Source organism: Crassostrea angulata, chromosome 4, assembly GCF_025612915.1.
Source record: "Crassostrea angulata isolate pt1a10 chromosome 4, ASM2561291v2, whole genome shotgun sequence".
In the NCBI taxonomy this organism is placed as follows: Eukaryota; Metazoa; Mollusca; class Bivalvia; order Ostreida; family Ostreidae; genus Magallana; species Magallana angulata.
Window position 1 is genome coordinate 12,080,569 of NC_069114.1, and position 22,804 is coordinate 12,103,372.

Consider the following 22,804-nt stretch of genomic DNA (forward strand, 5'->3'; position numbering starts at 1 on the left):
TAATAATTTTAATTAATTACATTTTTGACATAGTTTGTTTATCATTCAATCATACAGGTTGAAAGTTAGTGCCAGTCATTCCTGCATGTCGAACTGCGGTCGATGTTTTTACAGCTATTTCTAAAATTCTTTTGCTCTGAAAAAAATAGCAATACAAGGAAATGTGGAAAATGGCATGCAACGATAGATATATGGGTCTATGTCCTGAACAGGTAAGACAATGTACACACGTGCTTCCCAGGTAGTCCAACTTATGACAAGTCAGTCATACACGTGTTATTCAAAACAGATAGTGTCAGAGAAGAAATAGTGCATTCTTAATTATATACATTGGAATATTCGAATCATAGGAAATCTACCGATTCGGATAAGAAATATCCGGAAAGAACGGACGAAATCAAGTTCCTCAAAAAATTAAGGTGAGTTAGCGGTCTGTGATGATAAATGGTAAAATTAAGCATAAGATATGGAGTGGGATTTATTCCTCGGCGATTAATTAACCTGAATGTTAATTAATTACATTTGCTTGTATCTTTCAATGACAACCGGTTCCTTGTGTTTTGTTGTGTTCGTTTTCTGTGGTCCGTGCATTAGTTTTATCCCCATTACGCCACGGCATGTGACATTGTTATCATAAAAAGTAGTCACACCTTTTCACTTGCTTTGCATAACTTGTCTTGTAATTGAAATCACCGCAACAAGAGAAAATGGAAGCCCTGTGTCAAACTGCAAGGTCTGGCAAGTAGTACATCAGACATGCATATTTGCAAACCATGTTTCAAACTGAACGTTTTTCTTTTCCTTCTTTTGAAGAATTCTCGGCACGATGATGCTTTAATTGTTACAGTTGAATTGCAAACTCTTTAAAGAAATTACTTATACACAATGATTAATCAAAGTTCCATATCTTGAATACTGGTGCATATTTTGTACCTATTTCCTTGAATTCACCGGGAATAACGCTATATTCGCTGTGCAGCGTTACATGTAGCTTGCTGACGCACCGCTCATACATCCTTTCAGCAAGTACTGTGGAATCATTACAATTCGTTGGAAACAATTTTCGTGGATTGCTTGAATTTTATAGGTTCAGGGGGACGTAATTTGTGTATTCTATTACACCTACAAAGATGAATAGGGCCACATAAAAATATTTGTATCTAGTTATTTCGAGAAAAGATCTCGTTATTACGAGTTAATTATCTAGTTATTACAAGAAAAGATCTCGTTATTACGAGTTAATAATCTCGTTATTACGAGAAAAGATCTCGTTATTACGAGAAAAGATCTCGTAATAACGAGAAAAGATCTCGTTATTACGAGTTAATTATCTAGTTATTACGAGAAAAGATCTCGTTATTACGAGTTACTAGTAATTATCGAGGTACCTACGAATTCCACGAAAATTTAGCACCCACGAAATCTGACGATTCCACAATATTCGTCGTGTCAGATGAAAATAAAGACAATATTTGAGTGATTAATTAGTGTAAATGGACCAATACTATTAAGTATAAGCTCGTTACAAACTGAAACTGATAGAGTTAAACATATTGAATAAATATTTTTTTTCAAATTAAAACATAACCTTAATGCTGTGCATTTAAGTGGAACGATTCACCTTTTCGTAGTTAGTACATACTTCTGTAACATATACATTTTTGCTGCATATACACATTGTTAAACATAATCAAAACAATTTTGTATGATATGTTTGTTGTGGATCTCAAAAAACTCAAAGACACACTGCATATAGGACTGTGTTCTTTACAACTAAAATTGAATTGGTGTTAATTTTTTTTCTCATCAAAGTTTAAGTACAACAAGTGATCATTCATTTAAAAAAACAAAGAACCTTACTCGAACAACTGTAAATGGAACATCGCCATTTATTAAGACAGAATAAGAAATGTAACATTTATAGCTCTTTTTTAACCAATATTTGAATGGTTATCTTCCAAAATTATCGTTTCTGTCGAATAGCTATTTTTATTGCGCTTTCGTTTCCATTTACTATATAGCTAACTAGGAAATAAATCACCCTTAATGAGTATTTTAAGCTTACATTGAAATCTAATTTGAAGAACATACAATATTCATAATGAATAGTATCTGGCCTCAAGAATTGCTAATTGCCCTTTGTTAATTCATGTCTACCATACACAATTTTCCAGTTGTCATATTTTAATTATCAGGTGCGCAAAAAGTTGAAACGTTGAATCTGAACGTACATTTTAAAGGGTAGACTAAGATGATTGTGGGGTCTTTTTTTTTTCAGATTTTATTAATTCCTTGTGAGAGAAATAAGAGCTTTATATAAAAAAAAACCCAGGGACAATTTCAAGTTATCTGAAGTTCTAAAGAACTGGTTTAAGAAAGCTTTGGAAGAGCGTCGTTCGTTATGGTCTTTTTCTTCCTCGAACGCAAAAGAGTTTGTTGGATTTCAATTTTTTAACTTATGATTGTGAACTTTATTAATAATTCAACCGTATCTGAATAATTTTGTCGGTACACATGTACCAAAAATATATCAATTTTTATTTGTAAACAAAACTCAGCAGGATAACATATGAGATACTAGTACTCTAATTGGCCAATTTTATAGTGATCGAGTTTCTTGATGATGTAAATTATAAGTTTTGACACTAATTATTCTTGAAATGGATAAGGTATTAAGATATGCATCTATAATATCTGAAGAAAAAATGTTACTTTAAAAAAGTAAATATTCAAACACGAAGATAAGTTGTTTTTTTCAAATGTTGTTTAGTATTTATATAACACAAAAGTCAATCTTTTGAACAAATTCGGATAGAAATCTAGCCAACGCGCCAACTGTTTGTATTCGTCTTCTATCAGATACATCAATGTCGATAAAAGAAAGTAAGTCGGATGCCTGTTTACCACTTTTGTTCATCCGCAGCTGGAGATAAATCCCCGGGAGACAAAGACCCAAACATAAACACTCGACAAACATAGGGCATTCTTTATCCATTAACTTCGGCGCCTGATCACCGGAAAAAGATTAAAGATTAAATTGGATGTTGGCCGCCTTTCCTTAAATAGGACGAATTAAAGTCAATGGAATTGTTGTTACATCTTTTTCAACACATCCTGCGCAAACCAGAAAAAAAATCACCACTTGAGTTTTGTTGTTGTGTCAGTTGTTTGGTGAGATTAGAAAATTCTGGTCCTGTTTTCTACGTCCACCCCCTCTCACAATAAATCTCTGCAAGATCATTCGATACTAGTACAACTGTAGTATAGGCCTTTTTTGATATCGTTTTGATGATGTTTTCTCTATTTAGCGTATCTGGATAGTTGTAGTACATTTGTATAATTGAATTCAATGTGTGTGTTTATTTACCAGTATTTTGGTGTGTGTGGGTGTGTGGGGAGGAGGGGTGGGGATGGGAAGGGGCCAGCAATTTTTTTTTTCCAGGCACGTAGCATTAGGTTGGAGAGGCAGGGGGGGGGGGGGCTGTCCCCCTCCTTTTTTTCTCGCGACAAATAATTTTCTTTTAAATTTTACAATATTTTCCTTTTTTTTAAATTTTTAATTTTTTTTGGGTCAGTCTGCCCCCTCCACCCCACCCTTCAGAAACGACGCTACGTGCCTGTTATCGATGTGTAGCATTGATTTTTGCTAGACAAAACGACTTAATACTGAACAATGAGAGAGAGAGAGAGAGAGAGAGAGAGAGAGAGAGAGAGATTGTACAATTGCACTTCATTAAGATAACCGTCAGTATGCAAGCAATTCCTAGAATCGTTAGGATCGTAGAATGTTGTCACACGGAAACATATAAAAATAATCAAATATTCAAGAGATAAGATCATTTGACCCGCTCACTTTGAATATCTCATGAATTATTCATAGAATTGTGTGTGGTACACTCGTCTCTTGGAAGAAGCAGGTCTGAAGTTTGACACTAATCAACAATAACTAGTAAAAGCGCAAAACGGTATTCAAGTACTATGGGTGATTATTACAAGAAATTATTTTTATGAAACACTAATTCATAATACTCAGAGAAAGACAAATAGTATATATGTATATATAGTTTTGGTATTTTCTCACAGATTCTATATTTTGCCTGAAAACATGGATTCGTTAAATTTCATTTTCGAAAGTGACAACGTTTTGGTATATATCGTCATTGTACAACTCTCTTACCTTGAAATTTATACTCTTAATATTTAAATTCTGTTTTATAATAAACCCCTTTTTGTCATTCTGTTTTTAAAATTTGACATGTGAAATGACTTTTGAGTAGGAGAAAAGAAATAGTTTTTTCTCCGTTTTATAGATTTCAACCACATTTTCATCCATCATTGTTGACATGTTGAAGATTAATGCATATTCATGAGCTTAATGTATGCGGTAATCATTTTTTTTCTCAAATGTTAAGAGTACATAACGGTATCCATTAGAAGTTGTTTTCTTTAACTGCCTTTCATAAACTCTAATTCATGCCATAATAAATCGCTTGTAAGATCACGTGGACCGTATATTCCGTTGAGTTCTCAAACGACGGAAGGTAGATGTATGAAACAATAATCTTATCATCAGTTTTGAAAATTAACAAAACTCGTGCATTCCGAACAATTAGCTGTAGCAACAAATTCAATACGAGATCTCCAGTACTGCCAATACAACTGGCATACCTTATCTTGTTTTGTAAAGCACTATTTGCAGAGTCCTTAGGCTTTGGGTAAAGTTTGAGGTAAACAACATGTTTATATATCTACACAGGGATGTTACCTACTCATTTATAGTGCAAGATCATCGATACAAAAATGCAAATATGTTATTTTTGTTCCATGATAGCATCTCTGCCGTATATTTCTTACCCCTCCTTTTTTTAATATAATCGTCTGACGAATAATTTTGGTTATTGACTGCACAACTTTGAAAGGAAATCTTACCATAAAATTGATATAATTCTCTCTAATATCGTCTTTTTTGGTAACTTTATGGTTACTTTACTCTTTCTTTGGTAATCTATTATAGATAAATGACCCTTCAAGCGACACATGTACCTAGTATCTTCTTTTTAATTGCACACATTTCTTAAAACAGCTTCTTCTTTTAAACTGCCATTTACCATCTTAAGTCAGGACGATTAATAGCAAAAGGCTAAATGACCACCCTTTTTCATAGATAAGGAACTGTTGAAAAACAGTAATAAACATATTTTCATGAAAACACCTGCAGAAAAACAAATTAATGATAATCACTCTGCCATGCGGGACAATGGACTGACGTAAGTCTATTACACAACACTAAGGTGCAGATATTCTGAGGGAGTGTGACATTTATGTCTTTATAGATAAACATTTTATAATTAAAAAGAAAACTTTTGTAGACCCTTTTTATAGTCTTGATAGTAAACGCCATAATTATACACGCTATATGCACTGTAAAAAGGTTAACTTGATAGGCTAAGCTTGAATTGATAATGTTATGATGTAAACTGTAAAGCCAATATCAGCAAATTAGAAGCTAACCATTAAGATAATGAATTATATACTGCATTGCGAGCTACTCTACTCAAACTAGCAAACAAGTCGGATTTGTTTGGTTTTCTAACGAGAACATGGGCATTTTAAGGATTGCTTAGAATTTGTTGTGGTTTAAATTTCATAGATTTTCGAGAATATCAATCCCTCATTTGTAAATATTCACAGAATGTTTTAAAATACAATACAGGCTTGTTGATCATTCATTCAAACATTTCCCCAAAATACGCCCATTACAAAACAATTATAAACTGTAACAGCACATATGAAACTCGGATATATAGCGAATTCTAAAGGAACATTCAATTTACTTGGCCACCTTGCAACCAATCTATCTATCTATCTATCTATCTATCTATCTATTCAATGCTTTTATCTACGAAAGATTTAAAGCCGGGTCCCCTTTACATTTGCATAACAAATTCTATCTATCTATCTATCTATATCTATCTATCTATCTATCTTTTGTTTGCACTACAATATTGGTCAGAGACTAATCACTGTACGTGTGTGTATAGATCATGTTGGACAGGAAACGAAGCGACATTTTTTATGTAACGGTAATTTGTATCGCTGGCAATAAGCACTATATACGGCACGCGATGCACTTTTAAAAAAGGACATTAATTAGACATAACTACGTTTAGCACTTATGTAGTCATTTGAAACTTATAGACTAAGATTCCAAAGAGTTCTGGTTGTAAAGAATTGAATTGTTCAAACACCATAATGCATATTATATCTATATTTTTGTTAACAAGATACTGTGCGTACGAATTAACTGAGTTCCAAACAATCAAAGAACATTTAAAATTGACGTGCTCAGTCGAATTTCAATGCGGAATTACTTTGTGCCGATATTTACCCACAATTATCGGTAAAGTTGGGCATTAACATGTACAATTAAAATGACGTGATCTTAATTATCGATGAAAACCAATATTGCACAAAGTTAAAATTGTTTCATTTTTTTTAAGACCAACTTGCTTTTATTTAAACAAATATACATGCATAGCCATAACCTTCCATAATCCTACTCATTTTTGGTTGTAAGTTTAAGTTTATTAAATATTGATTCAAATCCACATCAAATTTATGTTTTGCGTTGTATTGCGAAGGCAAAGAAAACAGAAAAGTTACAAAAGTTCTACTTACAGAAAAGTAACAATGTGAATTTTATTCAGCAAGATTCGACATGTTCAAAACATATAAACATCAACATCAATGTTTTAAATAAAAGTAACATTGTAAATTGTTTAGTGTGTTTTGTGGTAAATTTGTACATCATAATATGTATAGATAGGGATTATCAAGGATTATCACAATATATGGCATGCACTTTGGCAAGAATAATTATTCCCGGATACTTAAACAAACATCATTAAACGTCATTTGAGCATTATTTTAGCATTGACAAGTGTATCAAAACATAATTAAAGCATATACTAAATTTAAACAAATCTTAATCTTCAAACCATTATGCGTCGTTGACTGGATAATCCGAACTTAATCATTTTATGCTATTTGAACCCTTTACCTTTATTTTTTTTTTCTTCATGATTATTTTTATGTTATGTCAAAAAATGCAGAAACAACGTGTGCGTAAAACTCCTCTGATTCTAATCATTGTAATAAAAACCCTCATTAAATGAATGAATATTTATTTCTGGTGAAGTAAACGACCACGAAAGCCCAATTTAAGCATTTACGTCGGAGTCCTTCAATAAAGACACAGCTAAAAACTGAATAGATAAACGATAGGGGGAAAAAACCCTGCACCATTTCTAACGTTTCTGCGAGCAAAGGGACAAGTTTGGCATTAAATAAAGAAAAATTATTTAAAATAATTAGCTTGATTACACAGAATCAATTTGGTCTTCCAGCCAACATGGCTTGGTCATCCAAACGTAACATATGTAAGTAGAGCTTGGCTGCCTCTTGTGTTCACCTGAGCCACTCACCTGTTCAGTTAGACTAAAGATTTCCGTGTTCTTCGCTGGAATAGTTATTAATCATTGCACTGTGTTCGTTTTGACGGAGGTGAACGTGAAAAAATAATACACTGGGACGAATAGACTTTTGTAGCTAGCTAAGGACTACTCAAGCATTCACTTGCCAAGGTAAGATCAAATATCTTCTATTTCTAATGCGCATTTCATATTGTGTTTTAATATGTTTAATAATTATGGTAATACACAGATGTTTATCAGGAAATTATATAAGAAAAGTAAGAACCCCCCAAATCATTCATAATAAACAAATGAAATAGAGAAAGATGGTAGGTTGCAATAAAACATCCCTGCACGTTGTAGTAATATATATCAATAATTGTGATTAAATCTTGTTTTCCCCTCGTTTGCATGGACAATCACAATAAAATGTGACAGAAATAGAAAGGGTTGTTTATCATCGTTTCAATTAAATTCAGGTCATTTTAGAGTTTGAAGTGATAAATCAGTATGTCGACTGGCAAAGAAAAATTAATCTATCAACTACATGAATAAGGATCTCTTGTGGTTCCCAGAAAATATAAACGTAGTGGCACTGTCAATCAAAACTTACTCACTGGAACACAAATATCATATATTTTTGGATAAAGATAAACTCGCGTTATAGTCATTTGAACCTCTAAACATAAAAAGCCCTCGACTGACTACACATTGACATACTGCGGTAACTTCTCATTGAGGAACCAGTTTTTTTTTTCAGTGCATTCAGAAGTATGATAAACATTCTTACTATTCTTACTAGAAATTAAGGTTGTATTGGAAGAGAACTCCAAGTTCTAATACTTTAGAATAATACTTGTAATGATTACATTTAAATGTTATCTTCTTGAGTATATTATAGGATATTAATTTCATTGTTTGATTAAGTATACTACCTATACATTTATTTGTTGAACTAAGTATGTTTTTACCCATTTAGGTTTTTTATTATCTGTTTATTAAAAAAATAGTATTTTTAAGATGCTGAAATGTAAAAAGTTTGGAGGTAATTCTGTTGCATATTTTCATTAATTTAGGTTTCCTAATTAGGTCCACAAATGAGACAGCAGCAAAGAGATTTATTTCCATCATGAAAAATGTGTATACATAAATTTGCATAGGTGTGCAATTAAGTTGTGCTATACTATAAGCGTAACTAGATCAAAACCACATTCAGTTTTAGATCGGTATGATGAAAACAGTTGTATTTACAACATCATTTTTTGTTCACAGATTGATATGAATTACTGGATACACCATCGTTGTGAAAGAACAATATCTTGATTGGGAAGAAGAAATATGTGATCGTTTCCATTATGAAAAAGTGCATCAATCTTTGCTCGGTTAGAGAACATGCAAAGTAACAAACAAAAGATGTAGAAGCGGTAACAAAAAAAAAGTAACAAAAAAATAAGACATACTACAATCATTTTTTCACAATGGAGCCAATACTGTTACGAGTTATGTGCGTTTGTAGTCTGTTTTCGGTGGTTTATCTTCAAAACGTAACCAACTGTAGAATTGCTAAATGTGAATTTTACTTACGTGAACAGCCAGCACCAAATATCATGCACTATCTCAATGAAACTATGGAAACCAAAATGTTCGGATTACGGTTATTTCTCATGGAACCCTACACTGATTCCAGGTGTTATGTGGATACGAAAGAATTTATCGACGCCTTCAACTTTGACACCAAACCTGTTTATGCAGTACTAGTGTTCTGGTGTTTGAAAGATTTTGAAGTATATTTTACTGACGACCACAGGCCATTTTTACCAAATGTGATGTCATATCTACAGATTGTGAATTGTACAATATCCCAGGAGCAACTGTATCCGATTCAAAACCGATTCAAGATATTTATGATCAACTTCTACACAAAATATCCATCATTAGATATGAAATACTGTGACGGAGAACCAATTCATAGAAATAGCTGTAAAGTGTGGAATACCCTAGAAGGTATCACGTATATGCCTAAAAATTTAACAAACTCAGTCAAATCTATCAAGGAGCTTTTTTATTGCAACACCACCTTTCCTTACATGAAAGAAATTAACTTTGTAAAGTTCCCAATGAAGCAGTATCTCTCTCAGTTACCCAGTATGTTTCCGAGATTACAAGTCCTCTCCATTGAAAACTCCGACCTGATGCAACCTCCAGATTTTCCATGGAGTGATGTTTGGTTGCATTTAAGTTTCAACATGTCCAGAACCGATACAGAACACTATGAATTCGCTGAAATTTTTCACATTCAAGTACCTAATGACATGCATATGAAAAAAATGTCACTAAGCAAAAACCAAATTACGGATCTTTCCAACCACACTTTCAGAGGATTTCTACATAAACTCGACTTATCCAGAAATGGACTTCATACTATCAGTAATGATACCTTTAGAAATCTTAGAGGGTTTCAGTATTTGGATCTTAGTTTTAATGAGTTGGTACATGTTCCAACAGACTCTTTTAAAGGCTTAAATGAACTTCGACATCTTGATTTTAAAAACAACCATATCAGTTATCTGTCATCCGATCATTTTTCTGATAATTTGAATTTGGTGTACTTGGACTTTTCCGGAAACAAAATAAGCAACATTGAACAAAACACTTTTTCTCATTTGAGGCTCTTACGGGAACTTCATTTGGAATATAATAAAATTGCGGCAATACATGCAAACGTTTTCCCAAGTCGCTCTATAGAATTTAAGAAGCTTATTCTTGACGGTAATGGGTTCTCCGAGGTCCCAGAGGTTGTGTTCTCACTTCAATTATTAGAAAAAATAAGTTTGAAAAACACAAATTCGAAATTTAAAAACTTTACTCAAACAATTTTAGACTTTACAAGAAATCCGATTCAAGATGGAGTAAATAACGAAACAACAGTAGAAAACCAAAATTTCGTTGTCAGACAGCCAATCGACGATAAACACTCAGTTATCTTGGATTTAACTGGAAGCAGAATTGACAATTTGGAAATACCAAACTATGAGGTTAACGAGATAAAATCAAAAGAAATTGAACAACTGCACCAAAATCTTCTTCTGGTGTTTAAAACTTTCAAATTTATTTTGGAAGACAATCCTCTTCGCTGTGATTGCAGAATTAACCAAATTTCAAAAGTATTGAACTTTTTAATAAAAGACAATATTCTTGAAGCTGATAAAAGCTTCGATTGGAAATGCCAATGGCCAGCTGAGTTTGAAAGCCACAGTTTACTAGAAGTCCCCGAAAAGGACACATATTGCGAGAAAAATATACCACTTTGCCCATTCAACTGCTCATGTTATGAAAGATCTCTCAGCAATATAACCATCGTAGACTGTCGTAATAGAGGGTTTCGCTCTTTACCTAAAATGTTACCTTCTGGTAGCTTGGACCTCTGGTTTCATCAAAACAACATAACAACATTAAGTAATAGAATATACCTCAACCACATTCGTTCATTTTATTTGTCTCATAATAGTCTTGCACAAATTGAGTCTAGTGTGTTCCGTCAATTGAAAAACCTTCAGGAACTATTTTTGAACTTTAATTTTTTGGTATCTTTGCCTTCTGAAATCCAGGACTATTTCTCAGGAAAACTTAATATAGAAGATAATCCCTTTAAATGTGATTGCAATACGGTTTGGTTGAAACATTGGATGTTAAATAAACCAAATATAACCATTAATTCGCAAAAAGTTACGTGTAACGTTGATAAAGAACACGAAAATGGAAGACAATTTCTAAGTGTACCAGACAACGAGTTTGTATGCCTGGAAAACTTTGATTCTTATAATAAGGTTCTTGTTCCAAGTGTGATTGCATCTGTTGTTTTAGTCTTGATGATTATAACCATTTGCCTGATGTACATTTATAGGCTTGAAATCAAGGTCCTACTTTATATATACCTTGGATTTCACCCCTTTGATCAGGATAAGGACTGTAAAGAAATTGTAGATGTACTAGTGGTACATTCACCAGCAGCGACGAAATGGGTAATGGAAAATGTTGTTGAATATTTGGAATTCAGTAGTGCTCATTATTTAGTTTGCGAAATGATGCGAGATTTTGTAGCAGGATTTTCATACCAAGAAAATATTGCCACGTTGGTGAAACATAGTAAAAGAATAGTAATCGTGCTCTCAAAGGAATTCATAAACGACGACATCTTAAAAATTGCATGGAATGAGACCCAAGAAAAGATTAAAGCTCTTAAAACTAACTACGCCATTGTTGTGTCATACGATGTGAATTTAAAAGAAATTCCAGACAAAGATTTGCAGCAATATATCAAAAGAGGTCGTTACATTGATGCTAATCAAAGTTTCTTTCAAGAAAAACTTTTATACTGCATGCCACAACTAACTGGCGACGACATGAGAGTCAAAAGTCTACCTGACTTAAAATATCTTATTCAGAACATGTATGGGAACGATGTCACGGACGCGGAGATGTATGAAAGACATGCTTTCCTGTCGTATTGCGAAAGCGATATGGGGTACGTCATGAACGAACTGAGACCAATTATAGAAGACAATGGGTTTACACTATGCCTACCAGATAGGGACTTTATTCCTGGAGCACCAAAAGAGGAAAATGTCCTAAAAGCGATTGACAACTGTTTACATACCATATTTCTTCTTTCTGGAGAACAGTTAGATAATGAGTGGTCAGTTTTTACTTTCAGATCCGCCAGTGAAAAGTCAATGCGAGAAAAATGTAATCACCTCATTGTGGTTCTAGGTGATGATGTGAATGTGGAAACAATGGGGGAGGAGGTACGAGCTTACGTGAAGACACACGTTTCTCTTAAAGTGAGTGAGAAGGGTTTTATCAGACGTTTATTGAATGCCCTCCCTGATATCGAAAACCACGAGTTGTACATTAAACACGACGACAATAATTTTGTGGACTTCGAAAACTTGCACAAAACGAAGATGGAAGACGGACTAAGCAGGATAGTTGCCGATATGATAGAAAATGAGGAAAAGAAAAATGGAATCCAAATCCAAAATGGGAAAATGAATGGTCATGTTCAGTTGACAGATATTCATTTGAACGGAACACAACACTATCAAAATAGAGCTTTTCAAAAGGACGAAACTGATGTTATTGATATCAATGAAAATGAAAGAAAGAAACAATGACATTTTATGTAATATACAGTTTGTGATTCAATGTTGTAGACTTCAAGATTAGTATATCCACATTTTATGGGGTCCATGCCATCTTTAAAGATGTATTATCTTTTGGCGATTTTATAATCTTATCATGATGCCCCCCGAAATTCTGACCCTTCACTTATTGGCTGTCTGAAAAAACTGTTATAGAAATTAAAGTAGTTGAAATGGAGAATCGACCTTAATATCAGCTTAATAAAATTTAGCTTATAATAGAAGTCATCATTAACCACGGGTGGTCAACAAATTTATCTTAATTTTAAGCTATAAAATACTCAGCAATACAGAAAAATGTCCTAATTTAGCTTAAAGATTTGGAGTGTTTTCCTAGATTTTAATACAGCGCTCTTCTTTCTAGAGAGATTCATATGTCTTATCATGACCATGACCATACAGTCTTTCTAAAAATAAATAAAAATTGATCTGAAATCAAATTTTTAGGAGGGAGGGGTGGGGTTGGTTTGGAAATGTCGTTTCAAGACACCATATTTTTTTTAATTAGGGACATGTTGTGAAAAGCTTACATAATTTTGTCAGCAGTATTTATTATGACGTCATATATACTCACCTTGTGCATTGCTGAATGTGCATGATCATTGTGTACTTACTCTCTACCTCTTATTTTGTTTTAAAGCTTTACGGTCTAAACCATACAGATATACCTCTTTTGTTGTTTATAAAGTGTATTGGAATGGCAAAAAAATACCGGTTAATTGGGCGAATTTTTATAACTGCCTGTTTTAAATTATTTGGATTTAAAAGTAGATGGAAATGCTTGCTTGGCTTTTTTATTTATATTTTCAATAACTTGTGAATGCTCGAAATATAGATTTTTTTAAAATTATTATAATTTTCATGCTTCACACAATATGACTGTTTTTATTTATTGACGGTTGTTTGATCACATGTTAATTATTAGAATCAAAAACATTTTTATACATATTTCTTAAGTGGTTTAAAAATTCTGAAAAAGTGATTTTTTTTGGAAACGCACTTTAAGAGACGAAAAGCAATGTCATAATATCAATTTTAGAAACACAATAAACGGAACAAATTGGCGTCCTTTGTCAGGAAAGATAACTTTGTTTATTTTAATTTTGGTTTATTCCAACCTTGAGATTATGCATGTTGATGTCAAGTAAACATTTAACGCACTGACCAAATTTGATTTTTATGCAGTACATTTAAATCTCTAATATTTTTATGGACAAATTTTTATACAAAGAACTGTTTGAAATCCGCTTGGTTAACCGGTTTCTATAAATTTGGCCAGATTTCAATACAGTAGAATAATGATTTTTATACCTATTTTCCTCTTTTTTCGTTTTGCTTGTTCTTTGAAATGTAAAATTGTTTTATTGTGTAATATTTAAAGTTATATCATTAATAAACTCTTTACTCAGTTTAACAAGTGTGGGTTTTCTTTTTCGAATAATTCTGGAAATAGTTCATGAGCTTAATAAAATATTGCTTGGAATAGTTATATGTAAATGTAATAAAATGTATTTCTTTCACGGGGATACATTTGTATACCTTGTGTTTATACATAAGTGTGCATGCATATTATATTCGGAAATAACTGTGGATAAAGAAACGCATACCACAGCGCATGTTTCTATTCCATGACAGTATTGATTACATTGTGTAATAGATCCAAGTTTAAAAATAGTCACTTACCGGACGTTTTGACATTAAAAATATTTTAGCTAAAAATTGAAAAATTATCACTTGGAAAAAAAAGAATTCAAGATTTTATAAACTGTAAACGAAATATTGACCGATTTGAAAATTTTCAAATGGATTTGTTTATATATATATATATATATATATATATATATATATATATATATATATATATATATATATATATATATATATATATATATATATATATGTTGTCATGTTATTCTAAAATAAAATGTCCATTGGCACTTTTACTCATTATAGATTACTTTCAGAAATGGAAAGATATGTGACTGAATAATCGATAATTGTTGAAAGATGAAGATTTGATTTAACAGCATAATAGATTTCTACACTTCATTAGTAATATAATTTAAAAAAAAATTCCCTAATCAATATTTTTTTTTTAATATACATAATGAAAACCTAAGTGCAGAGTATTTATATATAGTGTTATTCAATATCTGGTTTTGGGTTTTTTTATTTATCAATCATATAGAAAGGATGTTGATTAATTGTGGTCTTGACTATTTCAGTCCCTGAATTTGATACGAATTATTTAAATTTGGTATGCTTTTTACTTCAGCAAATAAACTTAATAGTATTTGATCTTGTATGATTAGCTGACATGAAATATAAAGTCAGTAAAATACAAAGATGCCAAATACACTTCTATGTACTATTATTTTCTTTACGCATTCATTTTATTTACCCAGCTTAGCATCATGTTTCGATACTGAGTTTGATTACGAACTTCGCTTTATGCAAGAACCCGTGTTTTTAAAAAAGTGCAATATTGAAATTAAACAAATGCGCGATGACAAGTTTCATTAAACTTAGCTTTAGTTTTCAGATTTTAACAAATTGTTTTCGTTTTGATATAGATACAACATCTTTAAAAATCTTTTGAGATGTGAGCTAGACTTCATTAAAGTCAATGATATACCCTAAAGTTTACCACAGAAGCGTCATACATAGCAGCTACTGTTTAATGGAAAGCTACTCCATTTTGTATGAAATTTTAAAAACCACTAATATTAATACATTTGAGGTGGGGTTTTTTCGAGTTGTGCCGGAAAGGCCGGAGAATTTGCGATTGATTACTGCCGTAAGTACAATGTTGGTTTCTTCATTTAAGGAAAGACGCGTCTTAAGTTTCAATTATTAATAAAAAAAAAATGGTTTATGTCTCTGGTATGTAAGTATTAAGTGTTATTTTGAAATGATTCTTTTCTGTTTGGATAAAAAGTTTCATAATCTTTTAATGCATTTTTCAGGCTATAATTTATAAAATCCAAAATATTGCTGTTACAACTTGAAATGTACCCTTAGTTTTTTGCCATGTTATCTGCAAAAAGAATAATGTTCCATTTAAAATTAAAACCCTAGTGGTGTTTTTCCTTTAAAAATTGCAACCAGTCCTTCTCATGAAGTCTTTTTAAAGAGAAGAAGTTGTCTTTCTTTGTCTATATAACTGTATAATGATCATGGAGCAATTACTTTTAACCAATAACATTGCCCTTTTTGCTTGTCATTTATAAACAAAAAAAGTGTCGTTAAATGTTTTAAAAACGCTGTTTATACTGTTTTTATACACATGAGACGAGGTGGCTATTTGAATGAAGAAGCATTTTAGCCCCGTAAATTTGGCAGCCCTGCTTGTATGGTTTTCAGGGACATCAGAATACTATGGATTCTACTGGTCTTGCAAATGAGTTATATGTAGAAGTCGTGCGAGGCAATTTCCTTTGCGATCAAGACTATAAACCCCTACCAGAATTGTATTATAATGAATATAAATAAATATTTGTTAATATTCGATACTTTTATATATTTCATTTTTCTAGGGTCTTCATTAAAAGATCAAAAACAAATTCTGAATTTTGATTACCAAATTAAACATTGATCAAACAAGAACCTTTTATTTTTGTTTTTTAACAGTTTATTAGTGTAATAGTGTAATAGTGAGCTTACATGATTATATAGGCGCTCGTCTCAGGAAATGTATAATAAGATACAATAATTCTTTTGTTGCCCTATAAAGGTGGCAGAAAAACACAACTTATCGTCAAACTGAAGTCATGGAAATCCGGCAATATTTGTAAACAATGTCAAATGTGTCAGTGTTTCTGTGCGTGTGTGTGTGGGGGGGGGGGTGACCTGTACATGTCATTTGGAAAATTACAAATGAACTGATCCAGGACAAAAACAAATAAAAGAGGGGTTACAAATGTGTATTTGTTTAATACAGAAAAATGTTTTATCTCAACGGTTAAAGATCACAAGTCAAAAGATCGATTAGATGCATATGGCAAGTCGGAATTGTCAACATCGTTTTTCTCTGTATCACTTAACAACTGAAAAAACAGGTGCTTTTAAACTGAAGGAAGATTCCTTAAGATACAAAAAAGACGTTGCAATGCGCTAGAGAATACAATTATCCGGGAAATATACACTTATTTGAATTGCAATAGGTCACAGTCCGTCTATAAATAGGTTATAAATTTTGTGTGGTTTTTCTGAATGTCATTAATTCTAACAATGAATGACTGTTGTTTCAGGTATTTGTGTTTCTGCTTATACTTCGGAAAGGACTATCTGTAATACCAGGTAAGTACTATTATAAGTTTTAAGTTCTTTACTGTGATATTTCATCGCTGTGATTGTTATATTCAGTCGATAGTTATGTACTTTTCCCTGTCTTTGCAGTTTTTATTCTCGGTAAATTATTTTTGTTACGTCTATGACAAGGGAAATGATTCCCATCTTTGGTTGTTCCAATACAATTAGAATATGACACACTAGAGTCAGTAAAAAGAAACAATGACCTAGTTTGAGATGAATGGTTTGTAAAATCAACCACAAAAATTATCAGTTACGTGGACTGTGAGGTCATTTCTGCCCTTTTAAAGGTTATTTGTCCAAGTATTGGTATTGTTGCAGATAATTGTCAAAAATGTGTTGCTGTACATTGAAGTGTTTTTCTATTCACATAAAGAATACTGTCTATTAAGACAATCATATAATCATCGATTCATACAATATCAAAACAAGACAACTATTTATTAAGATGATGTAACACGAATACAAAAAATTAATCTTATTGCTTAACTATTAGAATAATCAGTCAATCTCTTTGACCTACATTTCTTTAGTCCTGTTGTTGCTTTGATCAAATTATTCCTACGATAGCAAAATAGAATCCAATACGAACAATTCCTGATCATGGTATTAAAAGAGTAGAGGAATCCAAATAATAAAAGGTAATGCAACTGTTAGTCAGATTTGTTATGAACTGCAAACAACTTCCGATCATTGGAGAACTAGATAATAAATACCACAGTGGTAGGCATTTTGAGTTTAAAAACTCGCATGCGTATTGGTGTCAGGCACAGGCAGGTAACTGATTGGGTTGAGAGGGCGAAATTACTACGAGGCAAACTACAAATTATGCAAGCTGTTTTATAAAGAAGCCAATTCGCTGTTAGCACAGTGTACTGAGAGCGGTTTTATTAACCCTATCAGCCTATGTAATGATTCGTTTTCTGATTCTAGTGGGTTATCATCATAAATTATATGTTTATGATCTTTGAATGTTTAAAATTGTCTTGATTGTATGAAAAAGATGTATAATATTGATATTTGGGGTTTTATCATTTTTTTTTATTAATCTGCTACTTTCCGTAAAAGACTTATGTTGAAAATTTCGTAATGTTTTTAAACCACATATTTTTTCTTACCTAATAATGCAAACAAAATTGAATAATGAAGTGACATATTTGCAAACATATTTTTGGTAAGTGATTGTAAAAACTATCGAATAAAGCAACTTTCCAACTGTATTTTATTTTCTAATACAAATCACTTTCATTATTTTTTCAATTTTTTTCTCTTTTTCAGATGATGCAAATGATGTGGATGTAAACAAAATCTGTGTTGTGTTTATCGAGAATGTTACCAAGACTTCCACTCTCCCTAAAGGTTGAAAATGGACATTTGTTCGTCTCTTATTTGGAGGATAGAAAGTTCTTCTAATGAGTAACTTTCACAGGCTTTGAAAGTCTACAAAAATGTTCCACTACTCTTTGGCGCTGATGTTATTCGCATTGGTAAACAGCGTTTGTATGATTTACACAATGGAAACTAACTGTGTACCAGAATGTTTAATGTACAACCAGAGCATAACAAATGCGCATCTTATGAATCAAAACGACCAGCCACTGAAAACAGTTTCTCGTATAATGTATATAGGAGTACCTATCAATAATTGTACCGTGATCAGGCAGTGTTATATTGACATCGATAAGGTTTTGGAACTATTCAAATTTGATGACAGTCCTGCTCTTGCTATAATAGACTTTTACTGTCTCGACAAGACTATTATTCACTTGACAAGATTTAATGGGACTCAGCTAGCTAATGTCATTAGCTACATCCAAATAAATAATTGCTCCTTTAGCATGGAATCTTATGAAGTTTTGGGAAATGTGATATATCCTTTCTCCTTGTTATTGAGGAATGCCGGGATACCATCAAACTATACTGTTATAGAAAATACCGGAAACCGCTCAAATATATGTAACACATTGGATCAAGTGGCCACACTTTGGATCCACAATACTCTTAATGCAGTCAATCCTTTGACTTTTCAGAATATCTTAGACCTTTTTCAATGCAGTTTGGAATTTCCAAACTTAAAAGACCTTACCATTAATAACGTGCATCTTAATTTCTCTTTATTTGACATCTCAAAGAAGTTTCCTAACATAGTGTCTCTGGAATTAACATCAATCGGATTAACACAACCAATTTCATTTCCCTGGAAAGTTCCTTCTATCTCCTTCCCAAGAAATCTTTCTTCGTCAGAATTAACTCTTAACCATTATGCCAAAGCATTTCATATAACTGTTGAGAAACATCATATACGAAAACTTCTCAATTTGAACATGAACAAAATTGGGACTCTGGGCAATTACACCATACATGGTGATTTACAAATTATTCAATTTTCGGGGAATAAAATTCAAGACATATCGGAAAATTTATTTCGAAATGTTGACGGTTTGGAGCACATTGATTTAAGTTTAAATAAAATAGAACGTCTTCCTTTAACAGTTTTTGGTGGATTATATTCCCTGAAACACTTTGATATTCATTCTAACAAACTAAAAGAAATTCAAGAAGATCTCTTTTTGGATAACCGGCAATTAATTTACCTTGATATGTCAAGCAACAACATTGAAAAAATCGACAAAAATGCCTTTCAGTTTTTGAATGATTTACAAGAAATTCATTTAGAATACAACCGCATAGTTTCTGTAGATACTTTGGAATGGCCAATTTACTCAACAAAATTGCAGTCTTTATATTTTGACAGAAATCCTATCACACAATTACCTACGTTTATCTTTTACCTAAGCGATTTACAAATTGCAAGCTTTAAAAATACACTTATACAGTTCAAAAATTTTACAACGTATATAAGCAATATATCATACAGTATTATGGCCGATCAGATTTTAAATGGTGTGGACAAAAAAGATGATTTGAATACTAAAGAGATTATAGACAATCCTGGAATAGTTCTTGCTTATATAGAAGATAAAAAACGGGTGATTGATCTAACAGGCTGTAAAATTAATCACATTGAATTAATCTATTATGGCAGTGATAGATATAACTATAATTCTAACCATGTAATAAGGGTAAAATTAATCTTCATACTTAAATACTATAGACTTATACTAGAAGGAAATCCTATAAACTGCGATTGTAGGATAATACATCTTAATAGATTTATTGCGCAAAGTATAAAATTTGAATACCTGGACTCAGACAAAAGTTTTCTTAGTGATTGGAAATGCCAAGAGCCATTGGATATGAAAGGTCGTGAGATGATAACCATACCGGCCAGTGAAACATACTGTGAGAAACTAACCGACAAATGTCCTTCAAATTGCACGTGTTACACGAGAGCGTTCACATCCATCACAATCGTAGATTGTCGTAATCGTCACTTTGTGTTCCTTCCAAAACTTCTACCAGACGGTATTCTGGATTTGTGGTTCCAAAATAACAATATCACCACTATTAGCCTCGGAAATCGAAAATACTTCCGTAGAATTCGACAATTATTCCTATCGGAAAATCAAATTGTAAGCATAAATGATGATGCTTTGATGAACATGAAAAACCTTGATACACTGCTTCTTGATTCAAATTATCTTGTGAGCTTACCAAGGGTTCTTGAAAGAATGCAGATCAGAAATATAAAAATTATGAATAATCCCTTTAAATGTGACTGTCACACAAAGTGGATGAAGCACTGGATGTTGCAAAGACGAGGATCAATTGAACAAGTGTCAGACGTCACTTGCAATGTTGATGACGAGGACGAAAAAGGTAAATTTTTCATCAGTGTTTACGATGAGGAATTCGTCTGCTTGGAAGATTTCGATTCGACAAAGCATGTGGTTATACCAAGTATAACGTGTTCGATAGTGCTTGTTCTTCTTATAATTTTTTTAAGTCTGATTTACGTGTACAGATTGGAGGTAAAGGTTTTAATGTACATATATCTTGGAATTCATCCATTTGATAAAGATGATAAGGATAGAGAAGAAGTTATTGACGTTTTAGTTCTTCATGCGGCGGATACTACAGACTGGGTGATGGAAAATATCGTGCAGTATCTTGAATTCCACAAAAATTATTATGTTGTTTGTGAGATGATGAGAGATTTTGTTGCTGGATTTACATATTTAGAAAACATTGCTAGTATTGTAAAGCACAGCAAAAGAATGTTGATTGTTTTGTCTACCGAATTTATTGATGATGACTTATTAAAGGTCGCATGGAATGAGGCACAAGAAAAAATCAAGGAATTAAGAACAAACTATGCAATTGTGGTATGTTATGACGTGACATTGAAAGAAATTATGATTAAAGACATGCAAAGGTATATTAAAAGAGGACGGTACATTGACGCAAAACAGGCTCTTTTCCACGAAAAATTGTTATATTCCATGCCGCAGTATAAAGACATTGATAACAAAAACAAAAGTCTACCTGATATTAAACACTTTATTCAAGAAACCTACGGAGAAGATGGATTTGACGATGATGTATACAAAAAGCACGCGTTTGTATCATACCCCGACTGTGAAATGCCTTATATAATGAATGAACTGCGACCAACATTGGAAGACAACGGGTACCTGTTATGTCTTCCAGACCGTGACTTCCTCCCGGGTGCCTCGAAGGAAGAGAATGTTCTAAAAGCTATTGACTTTTCTCTACACACTTTATTCATTCTTTCTGGAAATCATCTACAAGATGAATGGTCCGTTTTTACGTTTAGAATCGCCAGTGAAAAATCCTTACGTGTTAGAAGTAATCATTTGATTGTTGTCATTGGACAAGATGCTGATTTGGACACGATGGACGATGAAGTACGATTTTACATAAAAACACATGTTACTCTTAGAGTTGACGATAAGTTATTTTTCAAGAAATTGTTGAATTCTCTACCGGATGTTGAAGCCCGCCTTCCCAATATTATTGAAGATATAGCTAACGGGCGTCAACGTTATCCGCAGAACGGAATAGAACGTCATTACGACGAAGATGATGATCATGATGAAGTTGAAGAAGTAAACGGGAGGATTGGGAGGGACCATGCTCAAAAACAACAAACAATCGTCGCTGAAATAAACTATAGAGAAGCAAACGGCCATGTTGCAAATAGGCATATAGGAAATGGAACAATACAGCTCGACAATGCTGCTTACGTCCATGAAGAGGATGTACATGTTGATCTCGATCGAGAGGAGGAAGAAGACGAAGTGTAGCTCAAATATTGTGTTGCTGAAAGTCACTGAGACACAAAACGCTTGTTTTATTATTTATTTGCTCATCCAGAACTTTTTACTTTCATACTAATTCATGATTATGTAATTTATTTTATTATTGGGGAGAGTCAGAGAGAGTGTTAAATATATAGATAGAAAGGGAGACAGAGAGATAGAGAGCTAGTATATATCCAAAAAGAAATTTGCAAGAGGTGTTTATTTGATCTCTGTGTGTCTATTAGCCTCAGCAAATGTGAAATATATTGTCGAAACATGTACATTTAATGAATAATGTGAATTTATATGAGAAGCATTAATTTTAACTGTTGTGGAAACGAATTCAAATAAAATAACATACATGGTTTCAATTGATATTTTGCGTGTTTATTGTCTTTACTACTGTCAGTAGTACATTACTATATCACACAATTATAAAAGCTGAATTATTATAAAGACGAGGGTAAATTTTAATCTTTATGAATCGTTTAACAAATACATTTATTATAACTGGGTTATTTTTTGGAGTTGATTTTAACCAACTCTCCTATGCAGTTACTCTGGCAAACCGAAAGTGAAACAGTGTTTGGACCTA

At 32.5% G+C, this 22,804-nt stretch overlaps 2 protein-coding genes across 3 annotated transcripts; both read left to right on the forward strand.

Moving 5' to 3' along the window:
* Window positions 1-122: 122 nt before the first annotated feature.
* LOC128180025 (toll-like receptor 6) lies at window positions 123-22,570 on the forward strand. Its single transcript, XM_052847807.1, has 3 exons — window positions 123-419; window positions 16,924-16,972; window positions 18,263-22,570. Exon 3 carries the CDS (start codon window positions 18,433-18,435, stop codon window positions 22,210-22,212), a length of 3,780 nt encoding a protein of 1,259 aa, XP_052703767.1. The 5' UTR covers window positions 123-419; window positions 16,924-16,972; window positions 18,263-18,432; the 3' UTR covers window positions 22,213-22,570.
* LOC128180026 (protein toll-like) lies at window positions 7,380-14,082 on the forward strand. Of its 2 annotated transcripts, none has more exons than XM_052847808.1 (2): window positions 7,380-7,643; window positions 8,745-14,082. In XM_052847808.1, the coding sequence occupies exon 2, from the start codon at window positions 8,951-8,953 to the stop codon at window positions 12,644-12,646; it is 3,696 nt and encodes a 1,231-aa protein (XP_052703768.1). In that variant the 5' UTR covers window positions 7,380-7,643; window positions 8,745-8,950; the 3' UTR covers window positions 12,647-14,082. The 2 variants fall into 2 exon arrangements, with proteins under 2 accessions (XP_052703768.1, XP_052703769.1); XM_052847809.1 differs by lacking the exon at window positions 7,380-7,643 and adding an exon at window positions 8,151-8,243.
* Window positions 22,571-22,804: the final 234 nt, after the last annotated feature.

What these genes read in the sequence shown, in the direction of transcription:
- LOC128180026 (XM_052847808.1), top strand. Translation starts at nt 8,951, where the DNA reads ATGGAGCCAATACTGTTACGAGTTATGTGCGTTTGTAGTCTGTTTTCG.
- LOC128180025 (XM_052847807.1), top strand. Translation starts at nt 18,433, where the DNA reads ATGTTCCACTACTCTTTGGCGCTGATGTTATTCGCATTGGTAAACAGC.